The sequence below is a fragment of the Chrysemys picta genome, chromosome 13 (assembly GCF_011386835.1).
Source record: "Chrysemys picta bellii isolate R12L10 chromosome 13, ASM1138683v2, whole genome shotgun sequence".
Classification (NCBI taxonomy): Eukaryota; Metazoa; Chordata; order Testudines; family Emydidae; genus Chrysemys; species Chrysemys picta.
Genome location: NC_088803.1, coordinates 42,916,879 through 42,940,321, shown reverse-complemented (window position 1 = coordinate 42,940,321; position 23,443 = coordinate 42,916,879). Strand labels below are relative to the sequence as shown.

At 40.7% G+C, this 23,443-nt stretch overlaps 2 protein-coding genes across 8 annotated transcripts in view; one reads left to right on the top strand and one right to left on the bottom strand.

The window, feature by feature from the left end:
- The window catches only part of RTF2 (replication termination factor 2), a 56,023-nt gene that overhangs the window by 16,934 nt on the left and 15,646 nt on the right, over positions 1-23,443 (bottom strand). The window lies entirely within an intron of this gene.
- Positions 2,619-20,457, top strand: LOC101941424 (beta-1,3-galactosyl-O-glycosyl-glycoprotein beta-1,6-N-acetylglucosaminyltransferase 7). Of its 6 annotated transcripts, none has more exons than XM_042858372.2 (5): positions 6,932-7,385; positions 11,619-11,805; positions 12,464-13,498; positions 14,519-14,614; positions 15,674-20,457. In XM_042858372.2, exons 3-5 carry the CDS (start codon positions 12,523-12,525, stop codon positions 15,898-15,900), a joined length of 1,299 nt encoding a protein of 432 aa, XP_042714306.1. In that variant the 5' UTR covers positions 6,932-7,385; positions 11,619-11,805; positions 12,464-12,522; the 3' UTR covers positions 15,901-20,457. The 6 variants fall into 6 exon arrangements, with proteins under 6 accessions (XP_065422124.1, XP_005284263.1, XP_042714306.1 ...); XM_024109184.3 differs by having other exon boundaries at positions 7,246-7,385; positions 11,619-11,684; XM_024109183.3 differs by lacking the exon at positions 6,932-7,385 and adding an exon at positions 10,873-11,026 and having other exon boundaries at positions 11,619-11,684.

The following is a 23,443-nucleotide window of genomic DNA, read 5'->3' as shown; positions in this document are numbered from 1 at the left end:
TTAATGAAATAAATATTACTGAGAATTGTGTGACTACGGGAGCCTTTAACTTCCCAGATATAGATTGGCGGACAAGTGCTACTAACAATAGTAGGGCCCAGATTTTCCTGGATGTGATAGATGACAGATTTCTTCACCAAATAGTCGCTGAATCAACAGGAGGTGATGCCACTTTAGATTTGGTATTGGTGAGTAGTGAGGACCTCATAGAAGAACAACCTTGGTTCGAGTGATTATGAGTTAATTCAATTTAAACTAAATGGAAGGATAAACAAAAATATATCAGCAACTAGGGTCCTTGATTTCAAAAGGGCAAGCTTTAAAAATTAAGGAAACTAGACAGAGAAGTGGACTGGACTGAAGAACTCAAGGATCTGAATGTGGAGAAGGATTGGAATTACTTTAAATCAAAGTTGCAGAAACTATCTGAAGCCTGCATCCCAAGCAAGGGGAAAAAATTCACAGGGAAGCATTGCAGACCAACCCAGATGAGCAAGCATCCCAAACAGGTGAGTAAGAGAAAGCAGAAAGCCTACAAGGAATTAAAAGATGGGATAGATCAGCAAGGAAAACTACCTCTTGGAGGTCAGAAAGTGTAGGGATAAAGTGAGAACTGCCAAAAGACAAGCAGAGTTGGACATTGCAAAAGGTTCTATAGCCATATAAATAAAAAGAAAACAAGGAAAGAAGAGGTGGGACCGCTAAGCATTGAGGATGGGGTGTAGATTAAAGATAATCTAGGTATGGCTCAACATCTAAACAAATACTTTGTCTCAGTTTTAAATAAGGCTAATGAAGAGCTTAGAGGGAGTGATAGGGTGACTAATGGGAACAAGGATATGGAGGTAGAAATTACCACATTCAAGGTGGAAGTCAAATTCAAACAGTTTAATGGGACTAAACTGGGGGACCCAGATAATGTCCATGATTTGGGAAACTATAGACCTATTAGTTTGACCTCAATTGTATGCAAGGGCTTGGAACAAATTTTGAAAGAGAAAGTAGTTAACAACATAGAGGTGAACAGTAATTGGGATAAAATACAACATACCGTATATACTCTATCATAAGCCAGTTTGTTTATAAGCCGACCCCCCCAAAATGGATAAGTAAAAATGAAAATTTTTTATGACCCATTCATAAGCTGGCCCTATAATTCAGGGTCAGCAAACTTTGGCTCCCAGGCCATTAGGATAAGCCGCTGGCGGGCCGAGATGGTTTGTTTATCTAAACCTAAGTAAACAAAGTGTCCCGGCACGCCAGCTGTTTACCCTGACGGGCCGGGACAGCAACTGGTGAGGAAATTTTTTTGGGGGGAGAAGCTGGGGGTCAGTGGAGTAACCTCTGACCACCCCCCACATGACCCTAGCCCGGGACCCCCACACTCTCCCCATCCCATTCCTTCCCACCTTATCTGGGGATGGCCAGAGGATGATGTCTCTGGCCTGGCTGGAGCTGCTCCAGGCACCAGCCAGGGCCGGCTCCAGGCACCAGGCAACCAAGCACATGCTTGGGGCGGCACCTGGTAAGGGGCGGCGGGGGGAGCGCGGCGCGGCATTCCGTGGGGAGGGGGGGCGCTCCGGCGGCGCGGGATGGGCACGGGCACAGCGCTGGGGGGGGGGGGGTTCCGGTGGCGCTCAGCGGCGGGCTCCAGTGGTGCAGCGCTCGGCGGGGGGGGGCGGTGCGGGGCTCGGCGCTCGGGGGTGGGGGGGTTCCGGCAGCGCTCGGTGGGCGGGCTCCAGCGGCGTTCGGGGGGGGGGGGGGGTTCGGCGGACTCTGGCGGCGCAGCAGCGCGGCGCTGGGGGGGGGGGGGGCGGGCGCGGCGCTTTTTTTTGCTGCTTGGGGCAGCAAAAAAGTTAGAGCCGGCCCTGGCTCCAGCAGGCTGGGCAGCGCGGCCGCAGCCTGCTCCAGCGGGCCAGACTGTGTGGCACGGCCGCAGTGTGCTCCAGCAGGCTGGGCCGGGCGGCACGGCCGCAGTGTGCTCCAGCAGGTGCTGCGCCAGGTGGCGCGGTCACAGCCTGCTCTGGGGGGCGGGGCCGAGCGGCATGGCTGCAGCCTGCCAGCCCCAGAGCTGCAGCTGCTTCAGAGGCGGGGGGGGCGGGGGGGGGAAAGAGCAGCGTGGCCAGAAGTGGAGAGACTCTGTCCCCGCCTCTTCCCTTCTGGCTCTGCTGCCTCTCCTTGCTCCCTCTGTTGGAGGGAAGGGCTGTGTCCCACGTCTCCCTCATTATACCCGTTCATAAGCTGACCCCCTTCTCTGGTGCTTCCCTTTTTTATCAAAAAAATTCAGCTTATGAACAAGTATATATGGTAGTTTTACAAAGGTAGATCATGCCAGGCCAATCTGATCGCCTTCTTTGAACAGATAACTGATTTTTTAGACAAGAGAAATGCACTAGATCTAATCTACCTGGAATTCAGTAAGGCATCTGATACAATTCCACTTGGGAAATTATTAGTTAAATTGGAGAAGATGGGGATTAATCTGAGAATTTTGAAAGGTGGATAAGGAACTGGTTAAAGGGGAGATTACTACAGATCACACAAAGGTGAACTATCAGGTTTCCTGTTAAAGGCGTTGTCTCAGAACAGCAAAGGGCATGCCTTCATGCAATCTATCTATATGACGAAACTGAAACTGTTTACATGGCTACTGAACGTGCTTAACTGCTGCTTTTGCCTCTCTTTTCTCGTTAAAACATCTTGCAGAGAAGACACTCAGAAATCAGAGAAAAATTGAAGGAAATTCCCATGGATAAAAAAGCAGCCAATCACTTCTGTTTACGTGATTCAAGCTGTAACTGCTGAAAGGTAGGACACTGAATACAAGCAGAAAATAGGCGTGCGAATGAGCAAGTTCTAGTTCCTTTTGTGTAAGTGCTCTCTCTAATTATAAAATGTGTCTAAATTGCTTTAGTCAAATTATATATTTGTGAAGTTACATGATCTAAGATGGTTACATTAAACAACTATTTGAACTGTGAGAGCAATAGACATCCAAAAGTCTTCAGAATCTGACTTTACAGATACGTAGATACACACACACTTTACTACCAAAAAGGTAATTTCAGATTCTGATGGTCTAATACCTATACAATTCAATTACTTGTTCAATAGGTATAGAAGATACAACTAGCTACACACAAACTCTGATTTCACAAGGTAGCCAGAACTTAGAGTATAAAAAGAGTAGCTTTTAGAAGAAATGAAAATCTTTTAAAATTAAAATTAAACAGATTGCATTGATATGAAAAAAATTTACATAAGAAAAATAAAGCCTTTTTTAGTACCAATATTTTTTTAAAGTTTTCATTATACTAAAATCTTCTCTTCCTGCCACATAACAAAATCAGGGTTTGTACCTCAACTACTTAGACTATAAGCTTTTTGTGGTAAGAATCATCTTCTTGTTCTGTGTTTGTACAATGGCTAGCACAGCGGGGTCCTGGTCTAAGACTGGGGCTCCTAGGAGCTCTGGTAATAACAGATACAAATGTACCTTTTATACCCATTAACAAATTTAGCTTTATGCATTTAAAGCTTGGCATCTCTGTGTTATTGTTTATTCAGCGTCTTTTAAAACAAATGTGGAACTCTAAGCCTAAAGACATAAAAGCCAAATTAGGTTGTTTATTCTCCCCCCCCGCAAATGTATGTACATGTGATTGTTGAAAACATAAAAAGGGCTAGAATTGTCTTCCAAGGAATCTACAGTAGGCCATGGAATACATATCTCCATAAATCTACTGTCCCCTGTTCTCCCACACACACCCCAGCCACCCTCTAAACCAGAGCTGGGCAAACTTTTTGGCCTGAGAGCCACATCTCGGTATGGAAAATGTATGGCGGGCCATGAAATGAGTTCAGGGTGCAGGAGTAGGCTCCGGGCTGGGGTAGGGGGTTGGGATGCGGGAGGGGGTGCGGGCTCTGGGGTGGGGCTGGGATGAGGGGTTTAGGATGCATGAGGGTGCTCTGGGCTGGGATCAAGGGGTTCGGAGGGCAGGAAGGGGATCAGCACTGGGGCAGGAGGTCGGGGGGGGCGACTCAGGGGTGCAGGTTCCGGGCAGCTCCCAGAAGCAGTGGCATGTCCCCTCTCAGGCTCCTATGCGGAGGCGTGGCCCCATCTGCAGGCGCCGCCCCCGCAACTCCCCGCGTAGTCCCCTGGCTGCCCCTATGCGTAGGAGCTGGAGGAGGAACATGCCGCTGCTTCCGGGAGCTGCATGGAGCCATGGCATGCGCGGAGCGGGGCAAGCCCCCGACCCTGCTCCCCAGCAGGAGCTCGAGGGCTGGATTAAAAGGTCTGACAGGTCGGACGCGACCTGTGGCTTGTAGTTTGCCCACCGCTGCTCTAAATAGAGCAAGAATTTAGAAGGAAGGATTGACTAGTGTTTTATTAGACCTGAGATCAAACCATACTTCATGTGCCAGCCAATCACAAGCTCATGCATTAACATGGTGCTTCAGAAGATGAATGACTACTAGCTAAAAATACTTTTGGGAGGCCAGTATGTAAAGATGCCACTTCAAAAGACTATTCATTAGAAACAGTAATTCAAGTATTGAAAAATTCATTTTCCTCAGTGTGTGGGGAAGTAGGGGCAGGATGGAGGTGAAAGAAAAAGGGTAACGAGGAAAGAGGAGAAAAGACACTTTAAGCTATTAATTTGTAGAATTTAAACTTTCCTCCAGAGTTTCTAGTTCTTAATAGTTGCAAACAACCCTCTAACTGTAAACTAATGCACTGCTGTCTGCAGAGGACCGCTTTGGTCCCTTGTTTCTGTTCAGTTTTCCTCAACAGCCACAAAGTGAAATCAACAAGACTCTCATCGGTTTCACAGTTGCTCTTCATAATCCTAAAGCGTTTGTCTATACAGTCTTTTGGCCCAAGCCTCCCAGCCTGGGTTGACAAACTTGGCCTAGCAAGGCTCTTGCTAGTGCTCTAAAAATAGTTTATACACAGCACTCTGAAGTTGTGGCTGGTGCTGAAGCTTGGGCTCTGAGGCCTAAGGAAGTGGGTGGGTTTCCGGGCCTGAGCGCCACCCTGAGCTGCAAGTTCAAAGCACTGTCTACACAGCTATTTTTAAAGCTCCAATATGTATATCCACCTGGTCTAGGAGGCTCACTCCCGATTTGCTCCAAAATGCTATTTAGACATACCCAAATAGGCTTGTTAAAAGTATGATCTGTAATAGAGGCAAGCAGTGGAGATACACAAGGGGAGAAAAAAAACGCTGGGGAGGAACAGCTGACACACTTAATTCCTTCCCCCAACTTTTGCAGGAGTCAGGAGGGATGGCAGAGTAGTCAATCCTTGCCCACAGAACCTCATGATGTATTGGGGGAGGAGGGGAAGACAAGGGAGAGGAGCAAGAAAACAGCAATTAGGGGAAGAGCAGAGGCTTCAAATTTGTCATCCAGAGGCTGATGCAAAAGAGATCCTCAAGAATAGTCTGCGGTCAACACCGTTGTAATAATCCCAGCATCTTCCCCTTCATGGCAGCTGGGAAGAAGTAGGCTGTGTTTCTCACTAGGATATTGCTCTTGGATCTGCCTGGTGGGTCCCCATTTCCTCACATTTTTTATTGGCCCCTTTGGCTAGTAGACTGTTAGCTGATAAGTGCCTGATGAATGTTTCAAGTTCTGCGGTAACCTTAAGTCACACAGGAGAAGATACTCCCTTTTCCGTGCAGGCCCTCAGATGGCTGAAGTGGCCTCCAAGTGAGTTCTAAGTACAACCTCTTTGCTGAAATCTGAAAATATATTTGGATAAGATTAACTTCTTCCTGCTGAACAAACTTCTAGGGAGAAGCATTTTCTTTGGAGTGGTCTTCTTTACTTGTCAATCCTAGGACTAAACAGATCACCCAACAGTGACAACCACTAGAACACTCCCTCCAAGAATACTGTGCTGAACCAGCCTGCCTGAATGTCATCTGTATTGTGAGAAAAACGTGTGTCAATCTTACATAGGAGCCCCCCTCCCAGCTCTGCACAGGGTGCACAACCTTCAATTCTAGGTCAATACAAAACACTACTTCAAAAACCAAGAGCCTTGGCAAGACTGACTGCCAGAGTGTCTCTCAAGGAGGCTGACATCTGTCATTTATATCATGTACAGGATTAAATACACCACAAAAGTCTTAACATATAATTCTTCCAAACTGTTCATCAAGGAGGTTGTTCAGCAAAATTAACTGGGTGGTAAAATGATTAAATTCTGGGGGGAGGGAACAAGAGAAACAGTAAAAACAAATGACAGAAACATGATTTAGATACTATCTGAATTCTGCAGTTCATTTCCATAGGATCCCTTTATGAAGCCCTATGCACATGAATTAGAGATAAAATATCACCTTATTTTAGTTACGAAAGAAAAGGTCATCCAGCACATACAATATGCACTGCAGAGATGTGATAATTAATACATTACAGCATCTAAAACAATAGTGCTATTGGTTATTAAGGACCCTATGCTGCAACTCTGTATACAGAGTTTCCTTTGAAGTCAGCGCCTTTCATTTTTGGAGTGCCTGCAGCAGCTCCTTAAGATATTTCTAGGCCATCTCTGTACTTATTTCTGACCAACAGACTTTTTGTTCAATCAAAGTGACAAATGTGCAACTGTAGACCTACTCACACATACTATTTTTAGACTGCAAATACACAAAACACAAAAGTATTTCTCTCTCTCTCAAGGCAGTTCTCATAACCAAAAGCTCCTCAGCCCCTACGGGGCTTATCTATTATCTTTTTACTTATTTAACAAGTGTTAAATTTTATAAAAGCAGAAGGGAAATATTTAGATTAGGAGAATGCAAAGAAATGGAAGTGTGTTCTCTAGGATTTTTGTTTTGTTTTTAAACTTCAAGCTGCTATGGAAATCCGAACACACCCCTCCATTATACTCAGTTGTCTGCTTAAATTGGAAAGTTTCAGCAGATAAAGAGTTAAGAAAAGCATAAGGTTTTTTCCACATCGTTCATAGTGCTGTGATAGCAACCCAGAGGTTAAAGACATAGAATACTATTTATACTCCGCTACAATGTAGTTTCTACAGATCTCAGACTGGTTTTTACTTCCTTAAAAGGCTGCGTCAGAGCAATGACAAAACAAATCCGGAGAAGCTGAAGCTTTCTTTCATTACATTAGAGGACATTGCTGCTTCTGAATATTAAAGGGGCTACTGCAGAACAAATATATTATGCAGTTAAGTGAACTAACCAGTAAATGAAAACATTTCATGTTAATATTTAACTGATTTCACATGACGTTTCCACATAAGGAACAAAATGAAGGACTTAGCCTGAATTTTCCCCGAAGGACAATGGATTACACATGGGATTTCTTTATTAAATTCTGCTGCAAATGTCTGGCTTCTCTTGTACAAGGTGAGTTTCCATAAGCTGGGTTTTAAGATTTATTTATTGCAACATCCCTTAAGAAAACTATAAAGAATGCTTTAATTTTGACCAAAACATTGCACTTAGTTTTAAAAAAGTGTTTTTCAATATATTGCTTTTGTCTGCAAAATACAGTTCCTGTTATGTATGTTTATGAAGAAGGTCATTATATGTAAAAATCAAAGCTTTAAAATCTTTATAAAATTCAAGATCTTGTAACTGCGATTTAAGATTTCTAGCAAACAACTCATTTTCTTACAACTGCATAACCCAGTGTTTTACAGCTTTTGTAGTAGCATTTGCATTAAATAGCAATGCTCAAAAATTTTGTGCAGTAAACGAAGAAAACAGCTAAACTATTAGCCTTCATAAACCTGTTTGAGGTTCTAGTCAGTACTGATCCAATATTCATCTTTTAGTGTCAAAAGGATTTTAATTTCAAAGAAAGTATTTATTTGGAGTCCAATCTAGCAAAAATTTCATTTACCTCACTGAGTGTAGGATAAGGCCCATAACAATTTATTTAAAAAACAGTTGTAAGAAGTAAGGATACAATAAAGCGACATTCACTACTATTACTTTCTTTCAGAATGTAGGCTTGGACTTTGTAACATTTTTTTAGAATTTTATTGCTCACTTCCCTATATAATTCTTCCACCATCTGTTGTATAACTCTCTCTTTAATCAGATAACAAACAACCTGAGTACATATAAAAAAAACAAACTTTGGAATGAGCATAAGTGCTTTTTAACCCCTTACTTTCTTTATAATATATTTTCTCTTCTAAAGGCATTTGATTCACTGAATTATGAAGATGTGTGAACTGAAGTTTAACTAAACTTTAACTTTAAAGAAATACCACAAGTGCATATGCAGTAGCTGATTTAGGGATACAGTGATTGGGCCAGAATATGAAGGCAGGGAGAGATGCTAACAAGCAAAATTGTTTTAACTGATCTGAATTTAGTTTTGTAAATAAGCAATTAAATATATCAGAAGCTACATAATGGGGTCTTGATTAATTGAACTGACTAGTATGTGGACGTATTTCTACAAGTAATGTTTTGTGATAAATTCACTTTGCTTTTTAGCTAACTTTCTCAAATTAAGATGTTTGAATTTTACCTTACCCCAATAGTTCCCCCCCACCTCCCATATTATCCAGAAAAGTCACCACATACAAACCTTGGAATTTTAACATGTTAACCAAAATTTTCAATTGAGTGCCTGAATTCAGCACCTAAAATTTATACCAAACAGAGGTGCCAAGCACCCAAAATAATCATTGACTTCAGCACCTCTGAATCAAGACACATATGTAACTAAGTTTGAAAGTACTGGCCATAATGTAACAAGGTACTCTGAGTATCAGGTCTATAACCATGATAACTCTTTGCTTATGATGAATACTTGTAGATATTTTTGTTTTAGTATATGCAAATTCAAGTTCACCCAGGTACAGAGGGCTTGAGCAAAGGTCCTCCATACACACTGCCCCTTTGAGGGCAGATGGAGGTATGGGCAGATTGGTTTTGCAGGAGGCTCTCCATATTGGCTCAATATATTGCCTGTAAGGTCAGATGGGGTTACAGGATATTCATATATCCAGTGGCCCAAACTTCCCATTGAGAGGCACAGAAAAAGCAACAGCTGTTTTTCAAGCTTTCAGGCTGGTACAGTGACTGTGGAGGGCTTGTGTTTTAGCCCCATGGCCTCATGATGGGCTTTATGGAATTCTGTATTTCCACACAAAGCTTGCCTATTCAAGCCTTGTGCAGAAAGGAGGCAATTTCAACCTGACCTTAATGCTTTACTTGCCTTTACATGTAAGCATATGACAGAAAGTTTGCAGTACCGTCACAAAAAAATTAAGTAACAACTGGAACAAGAAAAATGAGCTTATAGTGAAAATAAACCACTGACATCACTATTATTTTAAACTAAATACAGTCACCTTCACTAAGGGGACACTGTTAAGTTAAAAGAAGAACAGGAGTACTTGTGGCACCTTAGAGACTAACAAATTTATTAGAGCATAAGCTTTCGTGGACTACAGCCCACTTCTTCGGATGCGAAAGCTTATGCTCTAATAAATTTGTTAGTCTCTAAGGTGCCACAAGTCCTCCTGTTCTTCTTTTTGCGGATACAGACTAACATGGCTGCTACTCTGAAACCTGTTAAGTTAAAGACATCTAGGTAGATTGTTAGCAGAGACTTCTGATATTTATATATCATATGTAAAACTTACGTATATTCTTGTTACTGTTCTCTTGTCTCCTTCCTACTCTCAATCCTTCCATGCATTTTATCTTTCTTAGACTGTAAACTCTGCGGACCAGGGCTTTTTTTTGCTCTGTACCGCACCTAGCACACTGGGGTCCCAATCCTGACTGAGGCCAGTTAGTGCTACAATAAATAAAACAGATTCCATGAAAAAAAAAAATGTTAAAGTGGATTTTTCACCATTTATGTTTATTTTTTACATTTGGAGTTAAAATATTATGCATATTCCTAAAATGTCTAAGAAATATATATTGGTGAAGGAATCTTCTCTTCTTACACGTTTGTGAAGTGCTGTATATATCTATGATACTATACAAAACCCAAAACTCTTTATAATGCTTAGCTACTACAATGCTAAGCACTATAGAAAAACCCAAGACAAATCCTAATAATCTCATGCAAAACCCCCTAGAGGATGCTATTTATGGGTTTGACTGTTTTAAAGACATATTTAAATATAAGTAATAAACAGACTATAGTTTGATTTCTCAGTTTTTAAATCTATCCATTAAATAATATTTCAAGAAAAAGATTCCTCCTCCTGCAGAGATGTTGCATTTCCTAATCTGGATCTAAAGCATATAGATAGCAGCCCTGTAAAAATTTATATGCTAGTGGATTTTCAATACCTTTTAATAACTTTGCATTTCCTATCCTTCAATGCAACACTTATGCTGATGTCCAGCACAGTGAATGTCTCATGTGACACATGCCCTAGAGATCCCACCATTCACTAATTCAGAGTGACTTCTCTGTTCTCTTTTTAATCATTCACTCATTATAAAACAGTTATTTTGGCTCTAAGACAAAGCCAGTGCCACCCTACTGTAGCAAACCCTCAGCCCCGTAAACCCTGCTACTGGGTACATAATGTCCATTATACTAACCTATTCTTGGATCTGTTAGTCAGTTGGCAGCAGGCTACACTCCCAGTGCCTGTCACATTTCATTTCTGCTGTGAAAACGCTTGTGTCTATCTTTCAAAGACATTCTTCTCCTCTTGCTTTCTCCACAACATGAAAAGGTTGATGCTGATGTGAGTGCTGAATTGTTCAGCTTCAAGAGATGCAACGGACTCACTTAAAATCATGCTTGCAGATATATGTTTACAAAGTAAACATATCCCTTATGAGCCACTAAGAAAATATTCTTCTGGGACCTGATTTCCTAATGTTGTTCTTAGGCCTGCGTGTTCAGTGCATACTGAAGAGTACTGCTGACTGACGCACAGTTAGGGCATAGAAGCAAAATGGATGAATCTTCCATCTAGTGTTCCAGAAAATGGATTAATGTGCTGAAGGGGAAAAATAAGACATTCTTCCAGCTTGAAATCCTGTGCTCTCTAGTAAGGACAATATGATAAATACATTATTTGCCAAAAGTCTAATAAGATTTAAAGATAATATGTTATAGAAAATCTCCAGTTTTCAACTTCAATTTGTGTTGAGTTGTGTTATCCTCTGTTCAGAATGCTTTAGAAGCTTGAAAACAAAATTACTTTATTTGATCTTCTATTTGAAAAACGAGAAACTTTTGTTTTAAGAAAAGCATGAAATCTTAAGATTGTAAGAAATAGCTATGGAAAGATTTAAATTAATAAACTGCATTGATTTTCTTTGCTCATGATATCAGAATTTTTCGTTAGTCTCAAGTGATGTTGACAGATGCAAAATATGCTATATTTGTGTGTGAAATATCAATATTTTGCTACAAGCAGTTACTTTTTTTAACCTTTATTTAAGTTATTACATAAAGCAGTAGAAAGCATGAACTGTCTTTACAATTACAAGTAAAACTGTTAGAAGTCCTAAAATAATAATTATCAGACTATCAATTTCATTGAAGGTGCCACCAGACTCCTTGTTGTTTTTGTAGATACAGACTAACACTGCTACCCCCTGATACTTGAATTTCATTGAATGTCTTTTCTTTTCTAGGAAGGTATATATCCTATGCCAAATACTTCACGGATAAGGACTAATGACTTGGGAAACTGGACTGCTGTAATGTCATGCTTATGATCTGAGATATCTGTAAAAATATGTATTTTCACATATAAAACATGAAATTCTAAACAATTTTGCTGTAACAGAACTGAATTGACTGATCTATACACGTTAGAAAGTAAATTACAACTACTGTCTTTAGGATATGTTTAAGTAAGCTAAAAACAAGAAAATGCATTGTGTTTTCAGGTTTTGTATTCAAAAGCACTAATTTAAAGATGTTACAGACAAAAAAACAAATGAGCCATAGCTCACTTTTTATTATAACGATGGTAACAAAAGTATAGAAATACCTTTGTGGATCATATTGTGATCTTTGGCTCTTATTTTAGTAGTTTTTCTACAGCTAAACATATCAGAGAGAGAGATATGAAGCTTTAGTATCGTCAAAACATATCTGGTATGTCCTATCTACTCCTGTGAGAGGAGCATCCATTTAATAACAGCTGTCAAAAGAGATTAAAATATTTAATAACTCTTGGGCTGACACAGGAGAAAAAACAAAAAATACAGCTAATGTAAGTAATAATTGGAATCTGCAGAGAATGCAACAGCAGATATGTTCAGCTCCTTATTATCAATAAGGGTGAGCACAGGGTGGGGGAACAAAGTTAAAGTTTGAGAATGTGACACTTATTCCTAACTGCCTTCCCATATTGGTGCTTGTGAAATTTAGCACTTCTATGCAATACTAAGAATACAATTTCTGCATCTACAAATGCATAATTGCTTCATCAGGTTAAAGAAATTAAAACACTATTTTCCCCCCCTTTTAGGTAATTTGAACTATGTTTAATTGAACTATGGTCAGAAGAAAGTTTCTAGAGAGCAAAAAATGAACCAACTTGATGCAACAAAATCAGGATTTTTAGTGTGCATTGGCCTCTGTATTTTCATCTTCACTTTTATCTATGTAAGAAACACATTTTCTAAGGTACCAAGTGAACAAAAATCCTTCCCAGATACAACAGAATGTGGTGTTTATCCAGATGAACTTTGTTCAGCGCTTTTTGAGGGGAAAAGTGCTGCACCTCAAATTGGAAATTTGTGTCAGATTATTCACCAACCTGAAATGCCTGACTGCATACGGACTCCATGCAATTGCTCCAGTGTCTTGAAGAGTCTGCATTTTATAACAAGACCACTATCTGAAGAAGAAGGAAACTTCTCCTTGGCATACATCATCACAATTCACAAGGAGTTAGAAATGTTTGTGAAGCTACTCAGAGCCATTTATCTGCCTCAGAATGTTTATTGCATACACATAGATGAAAAGTCACCACAGGATTACAAAACTGCAGTGCAAAACCTAGTTAACTGCTTTGAAAACATTTTTATTTCATCAAAAAGAGAAAATGTTGTTTATGCAGGATTTTCAAGATTACAAGCTGATATTAATTGTATGAAGGACTTAGTTAATGCCAAAACTCAATGGAATTATGTTATTAATCTGTGTGGCCAGGATTATCCCATCAAAACAAACAAAGAAATTATACAGTACATCAAAAGTAAATGGAATGATAAAAATATTACTCCTGGGGTGGTCCAACCTCCTCATATGAAACATAGGACGCATCTTAGTTACAAAGAATATGTACATTCAGGAACATCCTACGTGTATCCAACCAAGAATATGAAAGATGATCCTCCACATAACTTAACTATCTATTTTGGTACTGCTTACTATGTACTCACTAGAAAGTTTGTGGAGTTTACACTGACCGATGTACGTGCAAAAGATTTGCTTGAATGGTCAAAGGACACATACAGTCCAGATGAGCACTACTGGGTCACACTGAATCGTTTAAGTGGTAAGATGCATGTTATTTAGGGTTACCATACGTCCGGATTTTCCCGGACATGTCTGGCTTTTTGGGCCTCAAATCCCCGTCCGGGGGGAAATCCCCAAAAGCCAAACATGTCCAGGAAAATAGGGAGGGGCCGGCGGTGCTCGGCTGGGGGCTGGCCCGGGGGTGCGGGGCCAGGGCCGGGGGTGCGGGGCCAGGGGCGCTGGGCCAGGGGTGCTTGGCTGGGGGCTGGCCCGGGGCCGGCACCCCAGGAGCCGAGCCAGGCTGGAGACACTGGGGCCGGGGCCAGCCGACGGAGGGAGCCGCTCGGTTGGGGGGGGCCAGACTGGGCCGCGCCTCCTCCCCCCACTCCCCCCAGCTTACCTGCTGCCTGCTTCAGGCTTCCCGCGAATCAAATGTTCGCGGGAAGCAGGGGAGGGGGCGGAGTTGGGGCGGGGACTTTGGGGAAGGGGTGGAGTTGGGGCAGGGGCATGGGCGGGGCTGGAGGCGGGGCCGGGGCCCCGTGGAGTGTCCTCTTTTTGGACACTCAAAATATGGTAACCCTAATGTTCTTTATACCATGAATTGTCTCCTTGTCCCACATTATTATGACATTTCAGCCCAGGAGAGTGATGAGGTTCCCTTTGGAACCCAGTGATGCCATTGTATATCAGCTGCAGAGGTTATTTTCTCCATCCTCAGTGGATGTATTGCAGTGTCCACATCCCCTGATGGTTTGGGAAAATAAAAGATGGAATCTTTAAGTATTCCAAGTATCACAAATGGCAGTGCAGACCACTAGTTACTGGGCTAGAAAAATGTAGCTTTTAAGAATGTCCCCTAACCCCCTGTACAGACTACTTGTTCTAATGGAGCAATAAATTGGGCAAACCTATTTGATATTTCTATTATCTGTCATTTTTAATATCTGTAAAATGAAGAAACAATAAGGCAATACTTTTAAAAGATAGCTTCAAAGACAATCAACATTATTTGTGTTACACAGAAAATAACTGTCTTTAGCTTTGGTTTGATTTTTTTTAGATGCTCCAGCTGCTACACCAAATGCACAGTGGGAAGGAAATATACGAGCTATTAAATGGAAAGATCAAGAAGGAGTTGCACATAATGGCTGCAAAGGTAACGTGATAACTGAAAACAGAACCAGACCCTTTCAAAACACTGTATTTATGAAATACCACTATCAGATAAATTGATGCACTTGCTCTAACATCCATTGCAGAATAATTCTTATGTTTCATAATTATCCATGAAATGTCTCAGTCATGGATATTTTATTTTTTTAAAGTATCAAATAAAAGCAACCATACTAAATTACTCTTATACCCCGTCCAAATATCTTTCGATATCTTCGAATACTGCGGACTGTTACAGTACCTATTTACTAAACTGTTCTTTAAACCCCCAACTAAGAAGATAGTTCTATAATTAAGTGAGTTAATGACAGAGTTCTACACATTTAACATTTCAGTAGCATTAAAGCTTAAACTAATGTTTTTACAAGCCATTGCACACTCACATAATTCCCACCTATTAAATGAACATGTATCTAGTGCACGAACCTTAGTAGTTCACCTTAAACAGAAGAGAACAGATTTACTTGACATCCATTTGACAAATATGCACGTTCAACAAGTGAGTGTGCACGTGTCCACAAGGTAACTCAGGGTTGGCCTATGTGCAGTCCAGCAATTCAGACAAAAATGCGGAAATATAGTGATTTCTAAAGAGCAGTTTGACCCTGGTTGAGTATTCAATCACCTACTTTCATTTAAACCTGTAACTGCCATAAACTAAGCACAGAGGAAATTTGGTGACAGGACAAAACAAGATGAATGAATTGTTGTACCCCAGAGGAGAGCATGGGATCAGACCACCAACAGGTCAAGTGAGCAACATGAAGCACTGCAATGCGTCACTGAAGCAGCAAGTCTGGGTACAATGTACACCCCTTTGTCTAAAATCAATAATCAGTATGTAGCACCTTGTTTTTATAAGTAACAAAACAGTAATATTCTTTAGATTTACTTCAATAAGCAGATACATCTATTTGTCATTAATGTTAGTAGCACCTTAAAATATTTTAAAAAACATCTAATTCACTATTCCCCACTTTGTGTACCTTCTGCATTTCAGTCAGCTTGGAACTGTTAATATATTTACATTTTGTCTTTGCAGGTCATTACATCAGAGATATTTGTGTCTATGGACTGGGGGATTTACAGTGGATCATTGAATCACCTAATTTATTTGCCAACAAGTTTGAGCCCACAACATATCCGCTTGTTATGGACTGCCTAGAGAGACGCTATAGGCTTAAAGTACTGCAGCAAGCTGAAGTCCCACTAGAAGCCCACTGGCATTTTCAGGAAAGTAACTATTTTAATATGAAGTTGAATGTTTGAGCCTACTGGACATCTAAAATATTGAGCAGAAAGAATGGGAAGAAATTAGCAACATGTCTTTTAAAAGTGCAGACTTCTTTATATAAATTATATTTAAGGAAGGTGGTATCATTAACCCAGCTCGTGTTCTGTTGTTCACCAACTACCATTTCTGGGAACTACAAACAGTAAGAAAGTTCCTATCGGTATTAAGAAATCCTTAATTATTGAATAGAGTACACTCACGATTACTTCAGCACAGACTGCTTTTGAGAAAGTTCTGAAGAATATGGACAAAAAGATCAGAAGACAATTTTTTAATAAGGAAAGAAGTGACTTTTTTCCCTATACCTGAATAAACTACCATATGATTACATATGAGACTTATCAAAGAGAAGCAGAAAATTCAAGCTACTCCTTAAAATAATTCATTCAATGGGGAAATAATTGTTTCATATGGCCCTGAAGAAAGCACCATTCAAGTTGCTGAAACAGAAAATAAGAAGCACAGATTGAACAGAGACAAAATATTAAGATTTTAAAGTTAAATTAAAGTGGTGTCTAACTATATGTCCTAGTAAGTAACTTATTTTGAATCAAGGGAGAAGTTTACATTATGTACAGTAGTCTTAGAGGGACAGTGTAGGTTGAAAACATTCACTGAGTTGTTTTTTTAACCTAATGGAGTTGCAAGTAACACCTAAATTTCTAAAACTGAAAGAAGTCAAGTGATATATATATATGTGTGTGTTATTTTCTCAGTTTATTTTGTGTATTTGTCAGCACTTTGTATATAGTCAATTTCACTGTTTTGTTGATGGCCTGTTACATTTCCTGGCTCATGCACTAGCATGGCAACATCACTTATGTATTGCTCCGGTGGAAGCTTACATGCATATTTTTCACTGGAGGGTATTTATCAGTAGCAGAGCTGCTATTAGTTGAGTTTGGAGCTGGGGGGACCCTGTTCCTGGGATCTCTGAATGGAACTGGCAAACAATGGGAGCATAGACAGGGCAAGAAGGAACAGCCTGTACTTGGGGCTGGGGAGCAACTGAAAACTGGGCAACAGGCCCATTCTTCCATTCCACAGGGTATGTAGGTAGCCCACTTCTTTCCAACACCTATACATAGCTGTAGAGTTCAGAGAATATCTAACAGCATACGGACATGCACACCACCTCCAAATCCATTTGTGGATTAAAGGAAGCACTGTTCTGCATCAGGAAGGTGGTGTCCCCAGCCAGACCCTATGAACAACCAACAAACCAGAGGCAGTAGCACAAGGATTCCGCATAAGTTTGGGCAAGGACTTGTCTTCACTTCCCAAAACCCCTCTACTGGTTCTGGGGAACAAAGCAGTTCTTCTCTCCTTAAGCCTCCCCTGGCAGGCCTTACCTCAATCCTGCACTGAAATGACCGGTAGGAGTGTGGGGCACAAACACATTTGGGTGTTGGTGTTCTCAGGCCAGCCCACTCTCCCTTGAGCAAGAAATCCATATAAGCATCAGCAGAAGAGAAAAACAATTCACACTATGTCACTGATGAAAGGGGACTCGCAGAGAAACTTCCATTTTTTTGGGCCACTTAAAAAAATCCAAGTCGTCAGTGTTCCTGAAAAAAAAAATGCGTGCAGTAGAACCTCATTCCCATGACCCCAAATACACTCCTGTATTTCTTAGAAGTGAATTTTGACCTACTACATACTATTATTTATAGATTGCACATTTAGAGACTTCCATCTAGATACCTTTTTTTTTTATGGCTGCCAATGGGTCTTGCTTCTTGAAAATTTTAGAGGCATTCAATAGACCTTTGCTGTGCTCTGCCATTTATTTATGTATGGTATTTAATGGACTTCTGCCATGCTTTGCCAAGCACTTTTAAAAATAATCTAATACCGCTCTTTGGAGTTCCTTTTTCACTCAGTCTCCCCATAAAATGTCTCTGGGGGAGTTCATAGGGGCCGCCTTTAAATTTAACCCATTCTCCAGCATGGTATTTATTTCTCCATATTCAAATTCTTAAACCCTTTTAATGCCATTTCCCTAAATGCTAGCTTATGACCCCCCACACTAATGGGTGTATACATTACATACTCAAGATGAGCGGATTCAAGTAATGGCACTACTATTTTGGGGTTCCCGCAAGACCTCTTCCACTGGGTTCCCCAAGAACTCAGTTCAACTCCAGTCTCATCACTTAGCTTCCCTTATCAGGAGTACAGCAAAGCTGCGTGGAGTTGATCAGACTCAAGTGTCAAGGTGGATATAGGGCACACATCCAGTTACTCAGCAAACCTCCTCTTTTATTTAAATTTACCCATTTGCACTGCATCTTACATTTTGGGACTGGCTTCGTCACTTTGAAAGAACCAATCTTTATACAGCATGCACTGTCCGTGCACTACTTACTTCTTACCTCATTTTATGTTCCAGTCTTACCTTTTCCATTATTATCTTGTCGGTTGTAAATGGTTCCCTGGGTATTCCCCCTTATCTTAGCTAGTACAGACATTCTGTTTCCAGCTTGCTGATTCATTTCCTTCCTTAATCCTGTCTCCCAACAAATAAGGCCTCACCCAGGTCCAATTACTCATGTCAAATCAGTCCTATACCTGTGAGGTAGCAAAGTATTATTCCCCTCTTTCCAGATGCAAAAACTGAGCTACAGAGCGGTTAAGTGACTTACCCAAGGCCAAAGTGATTTCCCTTCCTGAGGTTGAGTTTGGAGCTGAGCCATATTATTGAACGGTTTCTTGGCAGCACAGTTTATTTGAAAAGAACTTTAACATAAGCACTGAGCATCTGTTTCCCTATTTATTTAGCAAGTCAAGAAATTCAACCTCTGCCTCCATAATTATCCATGGTATAAAAAGAATCAGCATACAACTTAGTTATTTAAAAATACATTGCAGCATAACTCTTATGAATTTCATGGTTTCAAGTCACAGGGTAAACTAGCAAATGCCTTTTCTCAAGAAAATTCATCATTAGAGCATTTTTCACTTTGTTTAGACTGATTGATAACTAAGGATTTTGTTACGTGCATCAGTCATAACAAAATTAGCTTTGAACTTTCTCTTTAAACACCATTATAAAACATTAAGCGTATTTATCTGTTCTGCACAAATGTTTTAGAAAATAAATGTAATGATCACAATCATTTTGTTATAAGAGCCACTATAAAGGACTCTGTGTTGTTTTGCACGTTAACAACCCAATCTGCCACCCTTATTCACAATAAGAAATATCTTTCTCCATAATGAATTAAATTAGTGGTTTACTTGTGTAGTAAGGAATCACTTAACGTGTATGAATAGCAGAATCTGGCCCTAACTGAATAAACTAGAGAAAAAAAATCTTAGTTTACAGCTGTCATATGTACATAAAAAGAACTTCTTGTTAAAATAGTATTAAGGTTTGATTTAAGAATGGGCAAGCCAAGAAGTTCAGAGTTGAGCCTGATCCTTCCTTAAAATGGCTCTTCTATATTTTATATAAACACAACAAGGAGTCTGGTGGCACCTTAAAGACTAACAGATTTATTTGGGCATAAGCTTTCGTGAGTTAAAACCTCACTTCTTCGGATGCATAGAGTGAAAGTTACAGATGCAGGCATTATATACTGACACATGGAGAGCAGGGAGTTACTTCACAAGTGGAGAACCAGTGTTGACAGGGCCAATTCAATCAGGGTGGATGTAGTCCACTCCCAATAATAGATGAGGAGGTGTCAATTCCAGGAGAGGAAAAGCTGCTTCTGTAGTGAGCCAGCCACTCCCAGTCTCTATTCAAGCCCAGATTAATGGTGTTGAATTTGCAAATGAATTTTAGTTCTGCTGTTTCTCTTTGAAGTCTGTTTCTGAAGTTTTTTTGTTCAATGATAGTGACTTTTAAATCTGTAATAGAATGACCAGGGAGATTGAAGTGTTCACTTACTGGCTTGTGTATGTTACCATTCCTGATGTATATATTTTATATAGTTTTAATACAAAACTCTACATATAAAAAAAAATGGGGGGAGGGCAAGAAGTCACCCAACGTCAACACAATGGGGCAGTTTAAGAAAAACATTTCATCCCTAACTCTGATTTGGCACAACCTCGTTAAAGTAAAAGCCTTAACAATATTTCAACAACAATTTAAAAAACAAGTAATTAATGTGACTGGGAGCTGAGAACAGCATTAACATATATTTATGGAAATTTATTAAATGCACATTATTGTTTTTTACCAGCAAGTTGTTCAGGGTTGTCTCATGTCAATCTGCATTTACTAACTTTTAAAAACTGTTGACTCAATAAACTTCAATCTATCATATCAATGTGGTTATGTACAAAGTATGCTGCATAATGTATCACAGATGCACTAATTCTATGGATGAAAAGCATTTGAAACACTTCTGAAAGTTGTTGCACATGTGCAACAGCTGTGTTTCCAAGATAAACATATTTGTGTATGTTTAAAAGGCATTTTTTCAAATACAGTACTATAGCAAGAGTGTAGTAAAATCTGTTGAAAATGAAACAATTTTCAAAATAAAATGTTAAAGAAATGCAAAAGATGGCATATAAAACCACCGCCTTCTATTTATTCACATTTACTTTACCACGGCTTATGAGAAATGTTATATTTAAAAAGATGCCCCTGGTTTCAATTAGAGAGCCTGCTGTATATTGCAAGGATACAAAATAGAATCCTAAATATGGTTTTGAAGAACATAATGAAACTTTTATTTTGCTATTTTATCAAATCAATGGACCAGAAGTACATTGTTAAAGGTTCTGCCCACTCTCCCCTCCTATCCAATATACATATTAATCCCCTTGGTCCCTTCGAGTGCCGTCTTTGCTCTGCAGGAATGCTTGAATAATATTGCCAACTGTATGCATTATAGTCTTCTTATTGAGTGCTTGATGAAGTTGCGATTGCCTGCCTGAGGTGCTCCCTTCTCCTTTTGCTCCCCGCACTTGTCTTTCAGAGAGGTTTATCCAAGTTAAGAATCTTGGTTTCACTTTTGACCATAGCCTGGCCTAGGGTTGCCAACTCTCCAATCACACAAACCCAAACACCCTTGCTCTGCCCCTTCCCTTAGGCCCCACCTACTCCACCCCGCCTCCCTCCATCTCTCGCTCTCCCCCACCCTCACTCACTTTCACTGGGCTTGTGCAGAGGATTGGTGTGTGGGAGGGGGTGTGGGCTCTGGGCTGGGAGGTGGGGACGAGGGGTTGGGAGGGGGCTCCAGGTTGAGCCTGGGACAGGAGGTTGGGGTGCAGAAGAGGGTGTGGGGTGCAAGCTCCGGCCAGGAGGCGCTTACCTCGGGCGGCTTCCAGGCAGCGGGGCCAAGGCAGGCTCCCTACCTGCCTTGGCCCTGCGCCGCTCCCAGAAGCGGCTGGCATGTCCGGGGGGGTGGGAGGGACGCAGGGGGCTCTGTGTACTGCCCGTGCCTTCAGGTGCCCCCCCCAGGGCGGCAGGGACATGCCAGCCACTTTTGGAAGCGGGGCAGGGCAGGCCTTAACCCCGCTGCACCACCAGACTTTCAGCACCTAAAATCTCCCAGTTTGCCTTCAGTAGCCTCCAGGAGATAGGGCATGATTCCAGGAAACTCCCGGCAAAACCGGGAGGGTTGGCAACCCTATGGCCTGCCCATGGAAGCAGGAAACATATCTGACACTGTAAAAAAGTGTGTTTTTTGGTTGTGCAATCTGCATCTTAACCATTTGATGACCTCATAACAGCAACACAGACTCTAGTAGGGTGACCAGATGTCCTGATTTTATAGGGACTGTCCCGATTTTTGGGTCTTTTTCTTATATAGGCTCCTATTACTCCCCACCCCCGTCCCGATTTTTCACACTTGCTGTCTGGTCACCCTAGACTCTAGTGACAAATCTGGTTTACTGTAAATCCCTTGTCAGTCCTCTCATTGTGGCTACTCCTTCGCCCACAGTTTCTTCAGAACGTTGCATCACAGTTGCTCCGGGGCTTGAGCTACCATGATCACACTGTGCCTGCCCTGTATGCCTTAGAGTTGGTGGCTATAAAGGAGCAGTTTAAAAATCAGCAGTCCCAGTTTTAAAGTCATAGACCCTAATGGCTTTGGATCCTGATTATATCAAGGGCTACCTACTAGTGGAACTTGTACTAATGGCTCTTACTAAATGCCCTTGAGATGGACATTATCAACTTGAAAACTAGACATTTTCTAAAAACAGAGTTCAAATAATTTCAGCTATTATACCTGTTGCTAAATCACCCTGTTAATCTCTGCAGCTTCACAATAGTTTCCTTTTTTATAACGTTTTTTCATTCCGGTTGCTACATGAAACATTCACTCAAAAACAATAGACTGACTGACTACACAGGAAGAGAATGAAAATGTCCATTATATGCCAAGTACTAGCTCATCAGCTGGTGTCAGTCAGCATAGCTCTATTAAAGTCTGTGGAGCTACAGCTGCCGTAAAAGTGAAGATCATGTCCAAGTTGCTGACAAACGAACAAAGAAATGAGACAGGAATTTTTCTTCCTTCAAACTCCAAATTTAGTAATCTGAGGTGCTATCTGCAACATTAGTAGGTGAAACGATTTCAGATCCAAGTCCAATATTGAAATTGAAAGCCTCTCTTTTACAAGCACACAATTCCTTCTGAAGTAGACAGGAAATCATGCTGCTGTTCTGTTGGATCCTGCATTGTGAAACACATCTCCACGAAACCTTCTCATTTTGTGTTGTCCAACCATCCAAAGGGGCTTCCAGAAAAACATTTCTGTTCTCCCAGTTCCTTTCTTTTTTCTCTCTCAAAGTCATATCCTGCCATTGCTATTTTAGAAGTGTGGCATCTTACTGATATTATATTTGTTTTCTCCTTTTCTACAGCAGCTCCAGGGTTTTCAAAAATACTATTCTATATACTGCTCAATCAAATGAAAAACTTTATAAGTATTTAGGCCTTTTCTATAATCAGAGTCGCTCGGGTTTAACCATAAATTGGGTGAAAAACTGATTTAGTTAAACCTGTGCATTGTGGATAATCTTAATCAAATTCAAATCAGGTTTATATCAATTTGTCTTAAATTGATTACATTTAAATTTAATTAATATAAAACAGATTAAATTGCATTGAGTGTTTCTAGTTTTTCACTGGTGTAAATCACACTTTTGGTAAAACTGGTGCAAATTTTAATACAGACAAGGGGTGATGTTTTCAAAAGAGCCCAAATGATTTAGGAGCCTAAATCTTTTAAGAGGCTCTAAGTGCCTCTGTCACTAATGAAAATTTTAACTAAGGATGGATGACAGGTCCATCAATGGCTATTACCATGATGGTCAGGGATGCAACTCCATGCTTTGGGTGTCCCTAGGCCTCTGACTGCCAGATACTAGGACCAGACAATAAGGGTATGGATCATTTGATGATTGCCCTATTTTGTTCATTGCCTTCAAAGCATCTGGCAGTGACCAATGTCAGAACAAAACACTGGGCTAGATGGACCACTGGTCTGACCCAGTAGGGCCATTCTTATGTTCTATTAGTAGAGCTCTCATGTGTTCTCTACATT

Bases quoted from the DNA above. Each gene is read 5' to 3' on its own strand.
- LOC101941424 (XM_065566052.1), top strand. From the start codon at position 12,523: ATGAACCAACTTGATGCAACAAAATCAGGATTTTTAGTGTGCATTGGC. The intron at 13,499-14,518 runs GTAAGATGCATG...GATTTTTTTTAG, and splicing joins CACACTGAATCGTTTAAGTG to ATGCTCCAGCTGCTACACCA. The intron at 14,615-15,673 runs GTAACGTGATAA...TTGTCTTTGCAG, and splicing joins TGCACATAATGGCTGCAAAG to GTCATTACATCAGAGATATT.